General features: G+C 40.7%; 1 protein-coding gene across 1 annotated transcript in view; it reads right to left on the bottom strand.

Annotated features, from left to right (window-relative positions):
* PIK3R1 (phosphoinositide-3-kinase regulatory subunit 1) overlaps nt 1-17,981 on the bottom strand; it is a 55,316-nt gene extending 37,335 nt beyond the window's left edge. The window contains exon 1 of the mRNA XM_054398119.1: nt 17,648-17,981. Coding sequence (XP_054254094.1) covers nt 17,648-17,981 — 334 coding nt within the window. The remainder of the gene's footprint in view (nt 1-17,647) is intronic.
* Between the last annotated feature and the right edge of the window lie 3,298 nt (nt 17,982-21,279).

Here is a 21,279-nt window from a genome sequence, read left to right as displayed (position 1 = left end):
TGATGAATTTAGAATTCCTTTACCTTTAAATTAGAATTCAGCAGTAAAAGCAGTGAATTTCATGGACATTTACAAAGCATTCTGGGTCTCAACTGACTGGCCAACTGCAACTGGACACAGACCTTCATCTTTGTACTACCTAGCACAACCGCATAGCAGAGATTTATGTACCACAAATCTGCTTATAGAAAGTATAAATAAAGAATTGAAAATAACAACAAAGACAATGTTAATGAAAAGCTGGCATGAAAATATGTTAAACTTTTACACCATTGCCAGCAAGCCAAAGATTAACTGAAGTCAGAGTAAGGTGGAACAGATTTCTGTCAGTATGTGGAATACTCATTTGCTAAGACACTAAAAGCAAAAGACAAAGCCTCTCTTTAAGACAGCTCAAGCACAATTCCAAGCTTCAACTCAAGAAAGATTCTTCTGCAACCTCTATGCAAGTCTACAGTGTCAAAAGCATTGTTGATGCTGAGTTAAAGGGAAAAACGTGTCCTTCCTGAAAACAAGCAGTGTGTTATGAAAGAGCAAGACTCAGAGGAAGAGGCTGAAATAACTGCAAAAATTATTCTTTAAGAGGTCTTAGAAAGCATAAACTGCAGGGAGGCTGTGCAAACTGAAAAAAAAAAACATATGTGTCTAGTTAAGAACTGACAACATGTTCCCTGTGACTTTTACTTCAGGTGGATCAAATGAAAGCTGCTCTTCCAGGGAAAAAAACAGGAAGGAAGAAGCTCTCTTTATGTCCTCTGCAAAGACTCAAGAGGTGATCAAGAATCAACCTGAAGTGCTAATTCATTTCCTTGCATCTGCCACCAGGTAGCTGCCCTACTAGCATTGATGTTTCCTGACTTCCCTGTAGAAAAGTCATGGGCAGCAGCATCAGTGCTTAAGCTGACTGTCTCTGAATTTAGGGGAGGACTGAGCATGTCATGAAATACTAAGCTGTATATCCTAGTTGTTTTCCTGCTATGCTACAAGGCAAAAAAATAAATAAAAGTTAGATGTCTGATTTTGTTATTGTGTTCCAGAGGAATCCCTTGGTCATCTTGTGGAAAGAAACACACATGGTAACCTTAAGTTCACTCTACCAGAGGAAACACCTTTCTCATTTTATTTTACCTGTTAAAAGGAATTTGTTTATTTATTTAAATGCAAGCCATGACAAGAAGGGGAAGGATGTCTCAACTGACTCCCAGATGGAGAATCACTTCTAAAAAACAGTTCCCTGTTAAGAACAGAAGGAAGAGAAATGCATTGTTCAGGCAACTTATTCGTAAAGTTCCCTGGGTAACATCCCTTAAGAAGAAAGGGGTCCAGGATGGTTGGACCTACTTCAAACAGGAGCTCCTAAAGGCACAGGAACTGGCAGTTCCCACATGCCGTAAGACGAGCCGGCGGGGAAGACGACCGGCCTGGATGAGCAAGCAGCTCCTGAAGGATTTAAGGGAAAAAAAGAGGGTTTATCAACTTTGGAAAGGGGGGGAGGCAACTAGTGATATGTTTAAGGATGTTGCTAGATCATGTAGAAGAAAAATAAGAGAGGCAAAAGCACAGTTAGAAATTCAACTGGCCGCTTCCGTGAAGGACAACAAAAAGCATTTTTATAAATATATTAATGCTAAAAAGAGGAGCAAGAGGAGCCTCCACTCTTTATTGGACGTGGAGGGTAACATTGTCACTAAGGGTGAGGAGAAGGCTGAGATTCTAAATACCTTCTTTGCCTCCATTTTCAACAGTAAGGCAGGAGGACTTCAGGATAACTGGCCTCCTGAGCTGGTTGATGGGGTCAAGGAGCAGTGTTGTACTCCTGAAATCCATGTGGAATTAGTTCGAGACTTGTGGAGTCACTTGGATATTCACAAGTCCATGGGACCTGATGGGATTCATCCTAGGGTGCTGAAAGAGCTGGCAGATGAGCTGGCCAAGCCTCTCTCCATCATTTTCCACCAGTCCTGGCTCACTGGAGAGGTCCCAGAAGACTGGAAACTGGCCAATGTGACACCCATCCACAAGAAGGGATGGACAGAAGAACCTGGGAACTACAGGCCTGTCAGCCTGACCTCAGTGCCAGGGAAAATCATGGAGCAGATTGTCTTGGGGGCAATCACTGCGCACCTGAAGGATGGCCAAGGAATCAGGCCCAGCCAACATGGATTTAGGAAGGGCAGGTCCTGCCTCACCAACCTGATCTCCTTCTATGATCAGGTGACCTGCCTGGTGGATGTGGGGCAGGCTGTGGATGTAGTCTACCTGGACCTCAGCAAGGCCTTTGACACTGTCCCCCACAGCAAACTCCTGGCCAAGCTGTCAGCCTGTGGCTTGGACAGCAGCACTCTGCGCTGGGTTAGGAACTGGCTGGAGGGCCGAGCCCAGAGAGTGGTGGTGAATGGTGCCACATCCAGCTGGCAGCCAGTCACTAGTGGTGTCCCCCAGGGATCAGTGCTGGGCCCCATCCTGTTCAATATCTTTATTGATGATCTGGATGAGGGGATTGAGTCCATCATCAGTAAATTTGCAGATGACACCAAGCTGGGAGCAGGTGTTGATCTCTTAGAAGGTAGAAGGGCTCTGCAGAGGGACCTTGACAGGCTGGACAGATGGGCAGAGTCCAACAGGATGGCATTCAACCAATCCAAGTGCCGGGTGCTCCACTTCGGCCACAACAACCCCATGCAGAGCTACAGGCTGGGGTCAGAGTGGCTGGAGAGCAGCCAGGTGGAAAGGGACCTGGGGGTACTGGTTGACAGCCGCCTGAACATGAGCCAGCAGTGTGCCCAGGTGGCCAAGAGAGCCAATGGCATCCTGGCCTGCATCAGGAATAGTGTGGCCAGCAGGAGCAGGGAGGTCATTGTACCCCTGTACACAGCACTGGTTAGGCCACACCTTGAGTACTGTGTCCAGTTCTGGGCCCCTCAGTTTAGGAAAGATGTTGAATTGCTGGAGCATGTCCAGAGAAGGGCAACGAGGCTGGTGAGAGGCCTTGAGCACAAGCCCTATGAGGAGAGGCTGAGGGAGCTGGGACTGTTTAGCCTGGAGAAGAGAAGGCTCAGGGGAGACCTCATTGCTGTCTACAACTACCTGAAGGGAGGTTGTAGCCAGGAGGGGGTTGGTCTCTTCTCCCAGGCAACCAGCACCAGAACAAGAGGACACAGTCTCAAGCTGCGCCAGGGGAGGTTTAGGCTGGAGGTGAGGAGAAAGTTCTTCACAGAGAGAGTGGTTGGCCACTAGAATGTGCTGCCCAGGGAGGTGGTGGAGTCGCCATCCCTGGAGGTGTTCAAGAGGGGATTGGAGGTGGCACTTGGTGCCATGGTTTAGATAGTCATGAGGTTTAGGGTGACAGGTTGGACTCGATGATCTTTGAGGTCTCTTCCAGCCTTCTTGATTCTATGATTCTATGATTAAATTAAATTTACCTGATTTTTCTAAGAGGCTTATTGTTACTCCCTGTTTTAAGCATAGTTCACACGAACTACCTGGTTGACCAGAACAACCAACTTTCTACCTAACCTCTCCTCCTAATTTTGGAAGGGTAAACTTGTGCATGAAGCTGGAAAAGGTTGTATCCTAATTAGCTCAGCTGCAGCATCTTCTGAGAACTTTACCAAGGCTTTCACAAGCTCAAGCTCCTCAGAAATGGTAGATGCAGCAGACAGCTAGTGTAACTCACCTAAGCTCTGCTATGCCATCACCACATATCTCATTCTTGCAGGATTCGGAACTGCCAAACAGCAACCTGTCAGCTCCCAAAGGCTTCTAATATTTCATATTAAATGTGCCACTAATAGCCTCTTCTAAAGAGATCAGTATATGCAATCACATAAATCTAAGTCTTTTTTAAGGGAAAAACAGTTTCACAGAATCACAGAATGATCTGTGATAGGAAGGGACCTCCGAAGGTCATCTAGTCCAGCTTCCTCTGCAGTAAGCAAGGGCATCCTCAACTAGGTCAGGTTGCCCAGAGTCGTCAAGCCTCACCATGAATATCTCTAGAGATGGGGCCTGTAGCAGTACATCCAAAACCCCTCCCTGCCCCTGCAGAGCTGGGATGGGGGGAAAACAGAGAGGTGTGGGAAAAAGGAGCGGGGGAAGGCACCTCTTCCTCCCCAAGGATGTGGTTGGTGGACCCACATGGGCCCTTTCCCCCAAGCCACATGCCAGGGACAGATTCCCGTGCTGGAGCAAGCCTGGGCATGTTTAAGCAGGGAATTGATGGTAATCAGTTTTCTGCCCTTCTTGGCTTTTGGGACATACTTTCTGGTACCGTTTATGACACCAATTAGCATGGGTGTTTAAATGGGTAAGCTGCAGAGCACTCCCCCTCACTCTCTCTCTCAGGTTTTGCCCACCCACATGTGTGGATTAGAAACAGCAGCAGTTTCAGGAGGATTTTTCAATAAAGGGACACCAGAGAAATTCCCACAATGGGTGGTGGAGCTAAATTAATAAGCAATTTATATTTTTTTTAATTCCCTGCCTTATCCCTCTTTATTCATAACAGGGCCCCAACCACCTCCCTGGGCAAACTGTTCCAGTGTTCCACTACCCTCATGGTAAAGAACTTGCTCCTAACATCTAATCTAAATCTGCTCTTCTCTAGTTTGAAGCCACTGACTCTCATCCTATCACTGCAGGCCTTTGTAAACAGTCTTGTCCCATCCTTCTTGTAGGCCCCCTTCAGGTACTGGAAGGCTGCTGTTAGGTCTCCATGGAGTCTTCTCTTCTCCAGGCTGAACAACCCCAGATCCCTCAGTCTGTCTTTGTAGCAGAGGTGCTGCAACCTCCTGATCATTTTTGTGGCCCTCCTCTGGACCTGCTCCATCAGGTCCATGTCCTTTGTTTGGTTCTTTTTGTTGTTGTTTGGTTTGTTTTAAAAATAGTGTATTTCTGAATCTCTCAGGGGAGCTAGCCCCACTACTTCTCTTTTTCATGTGTTTTACTAGAGCTTTCTACCAGTCAGATTCCTGTATTTCAAACCTTGCTCTCAAACTCAAAAATCTCTGGATAGAGAGCAAAGCCACTGATTATTCTTATGGCATTAAGATAGGAATAAATAATGCAAAGGATCAAGTGACCATTCTAATCTGTGCTGACTAAGGCTGTGCAGGGACCCAACTTCAGCAATGAAGTGTGAGGCCACAGGTGTAGATTTCTTTAGTCACACACTCGACTTGTTTGGCTGCTGCTTCACAACCTTGCAGGATAATTTAGTTCTATAGTACTGTATATGAAGACTGGGTTGGGTTTTGTTTTGCCTTTCCCCAAAATAGCTACAAATTACATAACATTAAATTACATGCAGAAACGGTACATACACTGGGAGTCAATACTACAGTCTTGCACCAAGCTAGCCCAGACTAAGAACAAATTCAGAGCCTGCTAGAGTCACAATTATGCCACAGTCTGACAGTGCTTTGTAAAGGTTCAAAGCAAGGTGCTTTTTCTTTTCTTTTTCTTTTTTAAATTTCACTCAAGAAAATAAGCATGAATTAAAGATTTCTGACAGGCAGCGAACTGGCAACCAAATTATACTTAACATGGCAAAAAACTCTGTATTTTCCAGAAAATTAAATTCATATTGAAATGAGAGAACTTCATGCTTTTACTTATGCATGGCTATCAACTTGAGTACCATAGAACAAATTGGGACCACGTTTAAGTCTGCTTTTTCCTGCTGGCTTTATAGTTTCCTTGTGCTTTCTGTACACTACACATTCTCTCTCTCAACATTTAATCTCTTTCTCCTTCAGGCACTCTGTAATCCAGCCAGTCAAAAAACCTTTGGTTTTAATAAGTAGATCTGCCAACTTAAAACACCAGTATCCTAAGCAATCAAATAATGAAACACACATGTATGAACTTGCACATAATCTGTCAAATGCCTCTCTAGTCCACTATGAAGGACTTTTACATTCTGAGCTTTTCATAGGAGCGTGCAATCATGCACTCTTAGCTTTCGAAGGTCAAATGCCATTGTTCTTTAGACTCCTACATCTTGTTTCTATGAACAAACCTAATGACCCTGCAATTTCTACATCACTATCTAGAAGACGTGAAACAAAAAAAATCTAATCCCATGAAGGTTGTACAGACAACTTCACATGGAATAACTATATTTTTTCAATTTCTCCAACTTGTTGCAGAGGTCTGGTGCAAGATAGCATAGATTTCTCCACTGCTCAACACTCTTCCCATGCTTCTACTGTTTCTGTGAAGTTAGTGAAAAAAACATTCCAGGTGTCAAGAGTACTTTTTCCCCCATTACTCATCTATCATCCACACTGAAGGTGTCTTGATTTTACACTTTATAAATTACTATTCCACTCCAAAGAATGCAAATGCATAATGCTAGCAACAGTGTAACTCAGGAAAAAATTCTATCACACTTGGATGAAGTTGCAGTGACACACCTCTTGATTAAATAAGGTTGCAGTTTAAGACCTGGCAAAATAAGGATGGTAGCAAAAGCATCTTTCAAGTAGTAAGTTACTGATTGGCAATAGAAAATTAAAATCAAGTTTCAAGGACTGTAAGTTACTATACAACATCATTATTTGTGAAAGTGCATGCACAGCATATCACAATTACAAAACAGTGAAAACAGCAAAGCTACTAGAGATGCACCATAAAAACCTAAAGCAAAAGGTACCTCAAATCTATGTATCTCAAAATGTGTAGTTTCATTGCAAGACACGTACAAGAAAGTACTGAAAACCTGAAAACTTTGAGATCTCAGAATCGGGAAACAAGTGAGACAACACTAAATTATGTCATCACATCTGTTGAATCTATGCAATTAGACTGGAGTAATTCTCTTGCTTTTGACGCTTGTATTTGGATTCCAGCTGGTGAAACTGGATGATGCAGGCAGAGGTATGCCAGAAAGATCTACTCTACAGGGAGTCATTTTGGACACCCTGTGCTCAGTAACTGAAGGTAGCTATGCAGTGAGCAGATGATACTCACTCCTTGTGGCAAATAAAGCCTTACACTGTCAAACCTGGTGCAGTTCTGGTTCCTAGTTTTTGTTATGTCAATCAACATATAAATACTAGAGTTAAGAGTTCTTGAAATTCTGAATTCTGCCCCTAGATCTCCTGTTGGTAACTGATTAACCTTAAGCTACCTTAAAATAGCAGGTTTTTGAATTTTCTTTTTGGTCCACCTCATTCCTCATAGGAATCATGATACCACCTTCGTTCACAACAGTGTCCTAAAGATGACTAATCTTTGTGATTGTGATGTTCTATGAAGTTGCTACTAGCCACATTACTGGAAGGAGGAGAAGAGGCAATGAAGAAATCTATTTCCAGAAAGGAGCCTGAAGGCTTTGAAGAAAAGGCAGCTTAAGACCACAAGCTAAACAACCAGAATGAAGCAATTCTCATTCACTGAAGACCTCAACAGTAAAAAAAGCAAGGATAAATGGGAAAAGGGGTCAGGTGACTATGTATTTAAAAATTGTATCAGAGGGCATACATTACACAAAGGTGCAATTATGTGTACAAACACAAGTTTTAGATGCATGATTTTGGATTTTAATGTTCTACTATAATGTGCAATTCAGTGTATATGTGCACATGTCAGGGCAACTACCACACAGAGTCGAGGCTACAAAGATGATGCTGAGGGGACTGAAGCATCCCTCGCACAAGGAAAGGCTGGAGAGACCTGGGGCTGTTGAGCCTGGAGAAGAGCAGACTGACAGGGGATCTTATCAATGCTTGCTAACACCTATAGGGCAAGGGGCAAGAGGATGTGACCAGACTCTTTTCAGTGATGCACAGCAGCAGGACAAGGGGAAACAGGCACAAACTGGAACCCAGAAGGTTACATCTGATCATAAGGACAAACTTCTTTTTTGTGAGGGTACCAGAGCACTGAACCAGGCTTCCTAGAGAAGCTGTAGGCTCCTCTGGAGATATTCCAAACCCTTGGCAGCATGCTGTGGGTAACTCTGCTTCAGCAGGGGGATTGGACTACATGATCTCCAGAGCTGTCTTCTAACCCCTAACATTTTGTGATTCTGTGTTTCCCTTCCATGCCTTTGAAGTCCATCAAAGTACAGTCAGACATTGTTCTTAACATCTGCATTTATCATGGAATATTTCATGCACATTCACATTATATGCAGCCTGGTATACTGGATTCTCTTCAGAGCAGAGTTTCAAATCTAAAAGGCAGTGGGAATTTTGCCTGAGAGAAGCAACAGTAAGAACTGTTGGATTTTTCCCAATGCTGCTAAACTCTCACCTATAGGTCAGATCCTGCACCTTCTGAAGTCAAAATGAGGTTTGCCACCAATATAAGGAAAAGCAGAATAGGAGCCTGATGCTTCTTGTATGAACAAGTCTTTTAAATAAACAAAACAAACCCAAACACGTATAACATTTTCAGGAACACTAGTACTTTAAAATAATCTTAATTTTAGTTTGCATTCAAAGAGTTTTTGAATAAAGCATTTTAATACTCTGTTTAGAAGAGAGCAACTCACATTTACAAGCATGGGCATGTTCTACCTAAACTACTGAATAATTTACCACAGTGTCAAACAGACAATGAAAAAAAAAAATCAACCAAACACACACAACCCAACCATTCTCATCTTATTGGCGTGTTCTGTGTCATAATAAAACCCTAGATATTTGTCTTAGAGGAAACATCTGGAGAAAAAGCATAACAGTTGGTAACTCTCTTCCCCTTTTTTGCTAAGCTGTACATGCAGCTCTTAAGTCCTGCATCTTAAATCACTGGGGAGAGCAGCCACAGCCCACTATCTTTTGCAACCTTCAAGACTGAAGATGGAAGAGACTTAACCATCACTACAAGAGCAGTCCAAAGAAACGTTTAGTATTGCACACAACAGATAAGCACCAAATGCCCCTCTAGTCATTATTCTACCAAAGGCCAGAAGGCAGCTCAAAAGAAAAAACACCTCATGATAGTAGCTCTGTACTAAAATTGTTAAATCAGTGATTTAATGTAACCCCTAAACTGTTCTGATAATAACGGGATTGTGAAAATCCCTCATTACACTTAGGGGGCTGCATCTTACCCAGATTACCAGAAGCGGTTTGGGGTTGTCAGCACTAAGTCTGGCTCAAGAGGAAGTTAGAAAAACATGAAAGCAGTGGGGAATGCACACTAATCTTTGAACCAACAGTAATAAATTATGACTACAGCAAAGCAAAGAGAGTTCAAGCATTCATCCCTCTGCGCCCTTGAGGACCCCTTACTGAGTGAACAAAGATCCTTTATTTCCAGATATTTGAGATGAAGTTCTTACTACTTGCTGTTTTGAATATGCATTCCTTAACACTTTCTCTATTGACCAGGCAGGATTGTGAGCTCTTTTCTTGGAACTAGCTTGCAACAGGGAAAAAATACAACAACAACAAAAACAAACCCTTCCTAAATCTTTCTCTGTATAAGAAAATTTCTTGTGTAGGCTAATGACTAGTTATGCTGTTCTGGCTTTAGAATAACGGAGTAGATTTGGATGGGTAAGAATATATCCTGAATTGCTCTCAAACATCTGTACAGATTTGACTCTAAAGTACCCAAAATAACTTGCCTCAAAATGTCATGGGATGACATTCTTTGATGTTTTTTTCTCAAGGGAATGGCTAGATTGCAAACAGTACAATAAATACCAAATGAAGAATAAAGGCTGTATGACAACAAAAGGCATAAAGGCCTGATCAAGGGAGGTTCTCCTCCCCTTCTGCTCTACCCTAGTTAGACCACATCTGGAGTGCTGTGCCCAGTTTTAGGCTTCCCAGTTCAAGAAGGACAGGGATATACTAAAAGAATCCAATGGAGGGCTACAAGGATGGTTATGGGACTGGAACATCTGCCTTATAAGGAAAGGCTCAGAGACCTGGGGCTGTTTAGTCTGGAGATGACTGACCAGGGATCTTACTAATGTTTACAAATATCTGAAGGGTGGGTGTCAAGAAGGGGACAGTATTTTCTCAGTGGTGCCCTGTGATAGGATAAGGGGCAATGTACACAAACTGGAACACAGTAAGTTCCACCTGCACATGAGGAAAAACTTCTTTACTGTAAGGGTGACAGAGCACTGGAACAGAAGGCACAGAAAGTTGTGTAGTCTCCTTCTCTAGAGACTTTCAAGGCCCACTTGGATGTGTTCATGTGTGACCTGCCCTAGGTGATCTTGCTTTGGCAGAGAGGTTGGACTCAATGATCCCTGGAGGTCTCTTCCAAACCTTGCTCCTATGATTCTATGTTGTAGAGTAAGCAACATGCTGAGAAATGGGTAGATTCAGATTGGATGTTAGGAAGAAGTTTTTTGCCATGAGGGTGGTGAGACACTGGAACAGGTTGCCCAGGGAAGTGATAGAAGCCTCATCCCTGGAGGTTTTTACAGCCAGGCTGGATGTGGCTCTGAGCAACCTGATCTAGTGTGAGGTGTCGCTGCCCATGGCAGGGGGGGTTGGAACTAGGTGATCCTTGAGGTCACTTCCAACCCTAAAAATTCTACAATTCTATGATTCTAAGTATCATCTGTAGTGCCTGATACCATTTAAAAGTTTCTTTGCCAAGAATAATCCTCCCTGCTTATCTGATACCTACTAATCTCATTCAAGCTGAATGAGGAGATCTGGGAAGAAATCAGCGATGGAACTAAAGTTTTCTGTGCTAACTCCAACAAATAAATTCCACTGTCATATCTGTAAACAAGACCAAAAAAACGTACAGCTCCTTGGAGGTCCATTCCATTCTTGGACTACAAATCCCAGGTTCTGCTACTCTCTCTTCCTTCCCAGCTGCTGAGGGACAGGAGTGCTTAGACATGCCTCATCCAAGAGATCAATCCCACGGGGGAGAAAAAGCAAGGAAGAAATCCCTTGAAATACACTAATCTGACACATTCAAGTGGAATAGTTTGGCTTTTGGACAGAATTTTTAGATTTTTAAGTGTGTATGTTTTTTAGAAGGAACTATTAAAGAAAGCTTTAAAGGAAGCCCACAACTGCCTGGTCTTCTAACACCTAGAAAATCCATTTTTTTTTTAAAAAGGGGGGCAAGGAAGCCACAGACAAAAAATAAGCCCCATCTATGTTTTGCCTACTTACTGAAAAATACAGTAGCTGCTGAAAAGCTTCTGAAAGCTGAGTGGACCAGAAGTAACTGCACTTCCTGCAGCAGGTCTACCTTATGCAAGACCATCTTCCCATCCCACACTCCCATCAAGTGATCTGCCAGCACAGATGGAAACTGGCATGTTCAGACCTGCCAAGGGTAGATCTTACTTATTGCCCTCAACATTCACAATCTCTAGTAAAAAATAGTATCTCAGACATTAATCTGTGGGAACTACTCCAGTACAGAAAACGATGCCAAGAGCATACAAACACATCCAGTGGATTGTACAAGCAACTGCTTGACAGCTAACTGAGCTTGTTAAAGATACTTCTCTTCATTCACACCATAGTTTACATAGTAGTTTTGAAGTACAGGATAGTCTTAAAAGATACTTTTAAAGCATAAAACCAATATGCAAGTACATCTTTCCTTAGCTCAGGGCAATAGTGTCATGAGGATTTTGATTATGGACCCTCATTATCCGAAAAGCTGTTAGCTTAAGTATTATTTTTTAAATGCTTTCTTACACACAAACTGTGAAAATACAAGGCAGTTTTTGGGTGCAACTCTTATTGACTGAACAAAAAAAACAGTCAAGTTAGTACAAAAAGTTACACCTGCTAACATTCTACCAAAAGACTTCAGGCAATGTCCAAGGATGCATACACTTCTATAACATAAGCACAAAAAACGTAACACAAAATGAAAACAAAGCAAAGCCCCCCAACCAACCAACCAAACCCCAACCAAACAAGAAACCCCCACCAAACCAACAAAAAAACCCAACAAAAAAAAAGACTCCAAACTCTTCTGTTAATGAAATCACAAAATAGGATTGCATTTTAGACATTTTGTTGAAAGCATGAATGGAAGTTAGCAAATATTAACTAGTTTTTTTCTTGTTGCTGGTGTTTTGGTTTGGTTTTAATCCAAATTTTTTTAAAAAATTCTCTTAATTCCCTAGATTCTCACCAAAGTATTCTCAGGAACAGGACTGAGGACTTGAAATCCTTCTCCAGTTAAAATAAATATTTCTTTAAAATCCTGTAATTCCCCTTGTCGTTCTTAGCTATCAAAATAAAGCAGTTCTTTGTATTCTACCCTTCAGATTGATTTCACGGATGTTCAGCATGGAAAGTAGCTTTGGAGCAAGATGCAGATGTGACAGAGAGCACAGCCAGCTGCAGTTACAACACCTGTGTTCTTTCACACAAGAAAATCTGAATGTGTATATGGCATCACACAAATATTTAAGTGGGCACGGTTATTTTCTGGGGGTGCAGAATGATCCATTCTTGGCAAATACTTAGCACCATGTGTTGCTGAAACTCACAAACCAATGTTATCAGATGCAAGCCTAAGTAAGAGCTATTTGCTAACCCATGTTTTTTTTCAGATGTTCCTTGATCGTAGCTACAGGAACAGATCAAGAAAATTCAAAGGTAGAGGGAGCAGGATACTTTACATTTGACTTGTTTTAAATGTGCCTCAAAAGCATTGGTGTCAGCAGAAGGTATGAAGCAGTATTACAAATTACTAAAGAACGCTAAGCAAAGTCACTCAACATAATGCCAAGGCAACTATAGAGAGAGTAAAATCTGTGATGCAAACCAGACAAATATTTCTTTCAGCATCAAACCAGGATTTACTCATTCTTGTAGCTTCTTAAAGCAAAATTTGTAGCAGAAGGCAGTAATTTTTAGAATTGATTGATAAACCTAGGGATAAAACAGACATTTCAGCCACCCAAGCCTTTTCAGGTCCAAGGTCATCTCTAATGATCAAAAGGGGGTTCTGTATGCCAGAAGTAATATATTTTTCCCTAAAATACTAATTGGTCAATTAAAATATTACTTTCAAAAGCTCTCCCTCACTTTTATTCTTACCCTATGACAATTAAAACACACACGGAAGATGCTGGGTTTGAAGCTCCTTTCTCCTTCATGCTTCTTCCTCCTCTACCAGCAGGTGGGGCCACGCATCAACCATGAAGTTGCCCAGGTCGGCGGGTCGGTGGAAGCTGTACTACAACTTAGAAGCGTATCCCTGTGCTCTCTGCGCTGCTTACAAAGACTATTTTTTAGTTACTACCATCCACATTTTATCACTGTGAAAAAAACGCCACGCCTCACTTCAGTGCAACTTGCAAAATCTGTTTTCATTAGCAATAAATCAGGTGGCAAGAACTGTTTTCAGCAGCATGTGCTCATCTGGCAGCTAGAAATTTGCCACCAACTCGTGGAGTTCATGACTGCAGGACAGTTCTAACAACTGCAGCAGGGCAAAGGCTTACACTCAAACTGGGCTTTTTAGAAGGAATCCAAGGGCTCTGGCTTGAAAGGTAAATCCATTTACCAAATGATATGGTGACTCATCACTTCACCCCCTAATTTCCTTTTTCCATTTGCCTTAACCAAGAGAAATGATGACTGCTTCTGTTCCAGGCTCCCTGCATTCCACTCACTCATTACCCCTAATGTGCAAATGTAAATAATTTTCAGCAACACAAACACTCCACTGGTTTTAAAGGAAGATTAAAGAAAAAACTCCTACAGCATATCCAGTTCAAACACACACAAACGGTTTTATGCTGTCAGTTTGGATCTTTGTCAGACATTGCATAACCTGGTCTCTGAAAGGAAAGTTTCCAAATGTTCCACGCCATTATCTTTGTCTAATTTGCTGATCAGTATCTGCTCTAGGAGAAAAGCATGAAGAAAGTCTGGTGGCTTTTCGTTGTTTTGTTTTTTTTTTTTAAAAAGCACCCAGAAATCTATGTTATAGTTTCAGCACAAGAAGGAAGAGCATCAGGTTATTTTTAGGCTCTAAACCCGCTGAAATGGTATGAAGCGTCAAAATACACAACTCTTTTAAAGTTACACAGGAAGTTGCAGGAAGCTCCAAAACACAAAACCAGACAGATTATTCATATAGAGTTCTGATCTGCCCTTCTGCAATTGGACCTTCATTTCACAGTGAGAATTTGTAATTTTAAGTTACATCTGAAAGTATTTCTCTGTTGATTGATCGAAACTTTATGCTCTTATCTTAGCCCTCACACTGCATCAAAAGTTCACAAACTCAGATAGCCCCAGTAGAGCTTATCCACTTATCTTTTCCAAAAAGCTGGGTAAGACAGCTCTTAGGAGTAAGTGAGAGGCATGAGCCCATATAGCTTCAATTTTAAAAAAAAAGTATTTCCGAAAAATTAAAATAATACCATCAAATCTTTACTGCTTCACTTGAACTTCAGATTTGTAGTGGAAGGCATATACATGAACCTATGTTGGGTGTCCACTCTTGAAAATGCCTTGATCCCTCCAACAGCAGGCAGTTAACCGTGCCTGGTGGGAGAAGAAACCTGGGGAAATGGCTGGTGGACCAGTGAAGACCTCACACCAGCATCAGAAATTAAATTTACCTCGCCACAGCTCTGACTTGCACCAGGCCTGAAACTGAGAAGTGCTAGAGTCTTCCTGGGGTTCTTGTATCCCCACTAATTTTCTATCTTTTCAGACATAATTAAAAAAAAAGCCCCATACACTCAGACAAAATCTACCTCTTTACTGACAAAGGCAGGCAAAATGCAACACTCCTAAAAGTCAAAAAGCCCTGGTTCTGCTCTTGATCAATAGCTGTGTAAATTTAATGGAATTTGAGACTACCAACAGTTTTGTTTTCAGATGGAATTTATTATCTGAAAAGCTCTCTATTTTTAAGCAAGACTGTGATTGTGTAAAACACTGGCTTGATGCACACCTTTGCCCATGTTACTACCTTCACTGACTGCAAAGTCTGTTCCGATGTCTATGAGTAGTTGTGTATAAATACTGCAGCACTGTGCCTAAATACTGCAAATTTGATCTCATGCAAAACAATCTGGACACTGACAAGCAAGTGACCAAGCTTAACAAGGCTGGGGAAAGAATAAATTAGAATAAATGATTAAGTATTAAAAATAGTATTGAAATGATTTTTTTTGAAAATAATCTATGTGGCACAGATTCTCCTATGACTGCATGCATATTCTTTAGAATCTCCAGCAAGTTTCTGATATGGTTATTCAATATATATATAACATGGGTACATACTCTTTCTTCACAGAAAAAGTATATGGATTACAAACAAGTGAGGCACATTTAGGAAGCCTGCTTCAGTTCCACATTGATTTGTCATTCTGATCCACAGCAGTTTCCAATCATCTAGTACTGAAAATGTAAACTTGACTGTATTTGGTCAAGCAGGTTTCATACTATGCATCAATTTATTTCAAATACACTCTAGGGGTGTAGAGAGAAGTATCATCCTGGGAAGAATCTTCTGGCCCACTGCCCATTACCTTGGCTGCTGGACAGTATTAACCGTTCTATTCCTGCACCAAATCTTACATAGAAAAATAGTGAAGCCACCTTTAAGTCAAACCTACACTGCTATATTATTTTTTATCTGAACTGTACTTCTGCCCACACCTCTGGTTTCACCACAGGTATAATTTTTTGTATCATTTTGCTCCAAATTTCTTCTTTATAATATTCTTTCAATGCAATATTTCCCAAATTTGTTTCTAGACTTAAAGCACTCTTTCCTTAATTCTCTACACTTGAAAGATCTGTAAAGAGACTACTTACTACTAGTTTTCCCAACTTCTTTTAAACATACATTACTTTAAAAAGCAATTAAAGCTAACTCTTGAGTTCAAATTTCAGTGCTTCTCCTAATTCTGTTGTGGGGGTCTAACCTCATTGTAGGGCATCACTGAGGGTGTCTAGCCTTTTACGTGAAGCTTAAAAATCTTTAATTCAAAATAAGTAATGGGGACTTAAGTTATTTTAATCAGAAAAATGCAAGGCTGGATTACAAGTTGATTCTTAAAACATTTTGGAGCACAGTAGGATCATGTGTGCAGACTTTGAGATTATGATTCCCAGTTAAACTAGCACATTTTCTTGCTTCAAATCCCCACAGTCCCAAACTACTGAAAAGTAACACATTGTATGCAAAGAGTACTCTGCCTATATGCAATAAACTTCAGTTTAGGAGAGATCTTGTCACTACAGCTTGGAGCACTGTCTCATCCCAAGGAAGCAGAGAAGCCTATGTTTAAGCAGAGCACCTTCCAATCTACAGCAGAACCTCTCAGAGTAACACTCAGCAGCTGAAATTCCCCCAAGTATCTGTTGCAAATGCAGTCCCAGGGTCCACTCAGAAACTGTGAGATTAACACCAGGACTTCCCAGAACACTGTGGGTAGCTCACAGCATGAAGCCATAAACAGGAGCATAAAGCAATGATGAATACACAGACCAAGCAAGTAACAAAATACAACTTTTAAATTTGAAGCCTAGCATGCTGGTTATTTCACCACAGCATGGACACATTAAGAACAAGGCTTTTTCTTTCCACCCTATGATGGAGACAACCATTTCAAGGGGATTAAGAAAAAAGTCACTTTTATCCAGTCAGCGCATGTTCATATCCATGTTAATATCTGAAACAAGTAATGATAAAATAGCATTTTCTTAACAAATGCAAATTCCCCATATTCAAAATTAACCTATATGAGGAACCACTAGACTCTAATGACCAGAAGATGAGCTTTTGGGACAAACTAACAGGGACAGAATAACCTAAAATGCCACTACGCTCCCATCTGTCCCCACCTTCATTCTAACAGTGAGGCACACCTAGGCATTATACACTTGCAAGCTATTTTTGAGTGCTTAAAGATGTCACTATAAAAAAATAGTTCACGTTCACCCTTTATTAAGCCTGAACTACCAACCCTGAAATTATTCTACCAGTTTTCCACTTAGTTGCCATATACCATTTTCTGCATTTCTGCTCTTATCTTTACTGAATATCATCAGCACATCTGAATACATATTCCTAACAGGCACAGTGGGATCAAAGGTCATAACTGGACACCACAACTTTGCCAAGTGATGCAGCAAACATTTCTGTAGAGGCAGAGGGTGATGATACTATCCAGGACTGTGGTGTCACTGTGAGAATCAGGATAACATACTGTATTTCCTACAGCTAGAAACACTGAGAAATTAGTAATAATTTGCTGCTCTTACCTTTAACGCCACAGGTAAGCCTCCGTGAGAAAGTACAGATTTTTTTGCTATTAGAAGATTTTTTGATAGGAAATACTATTTGAGTTCATACTATCAGATTCACCAAGTTTCTCACCTGAGAGTCTGATGAACCACAGAGGGAAATAATTCCACCAGCTTCTTAGAAACCTAAAATAAACACTATCCTGTTCATTCTCCCTTTAAGTCTTTACAGTTGTAAATTATACTTTGTAAAAAGTTATGGGTTGCTGTGGTGCCTGACACAAAGCACAGTAATAAAACGTATGAATTTAATATCATGAAGAAGAAATAATTCTTGACTAAAATAAGCCATGTACTAAAAAAAAAAAAAAAAAAAAAGCTGACCAGCAGGTGTTATACACATAAACACACAGTTAGACAAGTCTACTATCTGAAAAACACAGGACATGCTTTCTAAGAATAGTACTGACCTTGTTGCTCAGTCTCTGCTTCAGCTTTTGCAGGACTTGGTGCTACAGGAAGGGGTCGAGGAGGACGAGGCTTTGGAGTTGGGGGAGATATTTTTTTTCTTCCAATGTACTCTACATATGTTCCTGGGAAATCCCCTCTCTCCCCTGTGGTTTCATTGCAGCCATTTAACCAGCCAATTTCCTCAGGTTTTGCTTCTTCCCCTTCACTGAATCCAAGGGCTAGCAAGGTACCTTTATTCACAGTTAGTATATCTCCTAAGTGCAAATCAATGTCCTCTTCTCGCTCTTTTTTGTAGTCATATAAAGCTCTGTATTGATACCCTTCAGCACTCATCTTGGCAAATGTTTTAACATTCAAAACTGCTATTAAACAGTGACAAATGCAACTGTCAAATTATATTTTTATGCACAGAGAGAGTCAAGATGCATTAAGAGGAATAATAACGTCAGTAGCAATGTCTAAGTAATAAAATCCACCAGAGAATCAAAAAACACCAGAATCTGCCATTTCAGTGCTGATGTTTTCACTGATGTATTTATTCAGTTCAGTTAAGCTGCAGCAGTATGTGTTCCACTTCTTCTATGTCTACTAATACTCTTCCAATTAGCTCCTTTTCCAGGCTTGCTGGCACTTCTGGGTCTCCATACTCAACTTCAGCTAATTCTTGCTGCCAGTTGTACTTCAGTTGTACTTGCCATCGATTGCCCACATACCTTAAAGACTGTCACTGAACTCTGCACACATGCGCTTCCTATAAAGAGAAGAGAAAACTGGTGAAATTCTTTCAAATTTAGATAATAGTAAATTTGAGATTTAAACTTTCTGTCAGAGGCTGTGTCCCACAAAAAAAGAAAAAAAACAAAATAAAAACTAACCAACCAAAAAAGAAAATCAAAAATCCAAACCCAGGTAACAACAAAATAGACATCACCCAAAAAAAAAATTTTAAAAAGTCTGCCAGCTAATGCCTTCACTTTATAAATTATATATGTCTAACCACTTGAACAAAATATGCACCCCTGCCTTATGAGACATGCTTCCTTCTATGGCTTATGGCCACTGAAGTCTCAGAGGAAGAGGGCTGAGCCCTGAAGCTATCCCTGTAGTGCAGTAACACTAACCTGAGGGCAAGATTCTACATGTTATCTTCCTGAAGACACAGGGCTACAACACTCCTCCACAGAGGTCTGCCAGGAGAGGGATCACTGTAATTAGCACTTACTCTCATCACTATGGTTTTCAATCTGCTGTTTATGCAGAGGGTGAGGATGGGCAACAGACCTCAGCACAGTCTATACTCTGTAAATCCTACTGCAGGGAGGGGTCTTTACATCATTTGCAGGACAACCAAAAGTCCAAAATGTTTTCATTTGATGAGTACCTTACTTGTTTTTTCTGATAAAGAGGGGCTCCCATCCTTCAGATGGTTTTTAATGTGTTTATGGTATAACACTAGAAAATATAACCACCAACTGAAACAGGCACACCCAGACCACCTAAGCAACACCAGCAGAAGCAAAGTATCAGGGTGTATGCTTAAATTACCCTAAAGGCAAGAGAATACAAGTAAAAAGGCAAAATAAAACTAAAAAGAAAAAAAAAATATTTAGGAAACAGTAGCTCAAAGACAGAACAGTGAAAGTTTTCTAAACATTAATTCAACTGTTACTCATTTTCATCACTTAATAAGACAAGCTCAATCACGATTTGAAACGCTACCCTGGGAACTAGAATCAAAGCACTAACTACTCAAAGTTGCATTGAAATTCCTAAACTACAGATCAATAAAAGGCCTGAATGTCTATCTAATACCAGTAGATAAAATATTGTCAGTATGCTACATACATAGTGTATGGAAAGCTCTTTTTTTTTTTTTCCTCTTTGAGAAACACTCCATTTTGCATTGTAGGGAGACACCAGTAGACAGGGTTGGACCAGGAAGCCTCTGACAGCTCTCTTCCGCATCATTTTCTCTAATGTCTCAGTCATAATGTCCCTTGAACATGACTAACTGACAAGATACAAAGTATTTAAAAGAACGTATATGGGCTTCCTTTGCCAGTGAATGACCCTTATTCCTAATTTGTATGCAGCTCCAAGTCAGTCCATCAGGTCTAAGTATAATTCCCTGCAGCTTATTGTACAACAGCTCTTAGAACACAGAAGAAAATCTCCTAAAGTTCCTGAAGAATCTCTTTATCATCTCTTGCAAACAGTTTTTGCTGTAGAAAGAATTATGAGCCTGAATTAGACTTCTCTTTTCAAAAAGCCTACACACAAGTATTTATTTTAAAACTTGCAAATCTATCCACGTGGATTTGGCATCCAGCTCCCACCAAAATTTTAATAAGAAATTCCTACTGCCACTTCTAAAAAACCGAACTATGCACTTGGTTTTCTTCACAGACTTTGCAATTAACATGAAGAAAGTTTCACTGGTACCTCATTTTGCCTCTTCTACCAGAGGAAAGCATACAGACAAGAAAAAAAAAAACCTAAAGCACAAGTATCAATTGTACAGAAGGGTTTTCAAAAGCATGGGTTCCTCCCGTTTCTTATAGCAATGGAACAAAATGCACTTACACACCTTAGATCTAAGTGGTAGAGCCACTAAGTGTTTCCAATCAAAACCAACTAAGCATGGTAAAATCTGATAGAAAATTACTACCCTGACTACGTTAAATATTCCAAAATATTTATTTTCTTTTTAAGACAAGTTCAACAAGTGTTTTGCTAAAATTACTTATTTCACTACAACTGCCCATGGGCATTTTGGCAGTCAGTGAAGCATGTCTTCTAAACACTGCATGATTTAACTGACTTGACCTACTCTGATGATCTTTTATCATCAAATGCATCCTAGCAACTTTATGGCTATATATTTAAAATTAGTAGTTTTGTCCATTACACTTAGTCTGACAATACAGATCTGGAAATGCTGTAACATAAAAAATGTTTATGACAATTTTTAAGCCTATTTTAAAATCTTAAAACCTGAGTCAAATAGCACAAAAGGTCCTGTTTACTTGCATGTTAGAAAAACTAGCAAAGTTTCCCTAAATCTGGTTTTCCTGGGGCTCAGAGCTGCAGTATCAGTTACTACTCACTCCTCATTTTTGCCCTCGGTACAGGATCCCCAGCATCCTATCTCCTGAATGATCTATAGTTCGTATACCTGAAGACACTCCTGCAGGTGAGCCATGCTGAATTTCTTGGATTTATGCCTTTTTCTGTTCTTGATATCCATCAGGTTTGGGGATGGAGGCAGACTCAGACTCCAAGAACCTTGCAGACAGCCACTAAGCAGGGAGAGACACTGCTTCTCCACACCAGCCTCTTAACACTGCAGCACCTCCCAAGAGCCCTCTTTGACAGTTCTTACTGCTCTACTAAGGACCCAAATACACAAATTCCCTTTAGTCCAAGTGAAGTTACATGGTCTCTACGTCGAAGACATTTTGACTCAAAATTACTTAAGTTGATTAATCTTAAAACAAATAGCTTGGAGACATCCTAAGCAGAAAGAAAAAACAACAAACTAAACACTTTAGGCAAGAAACATTGTTATATTTGAGATGATGTATTACAGGATTTCCATTTGGCCAGTGGAATGGAAAAGAAGGAAGAAGCA

This window comes from Indicator indicator, chromosome Z (genome assembly GCF_027791375.1).
Source record: "Indicator indicator isolate 239-I01 chromosome Z, UM_Iind_1.1, whole genome shotgun sequence".
NCBI lineage: Eukaryota > Metazoa > Chordata > Aves > Piciformes > Indicatoridae > Indicator > Indicator indicator.
This window is presented reverse-complemented; position numbering and strand designations above follow the sequence as displayed.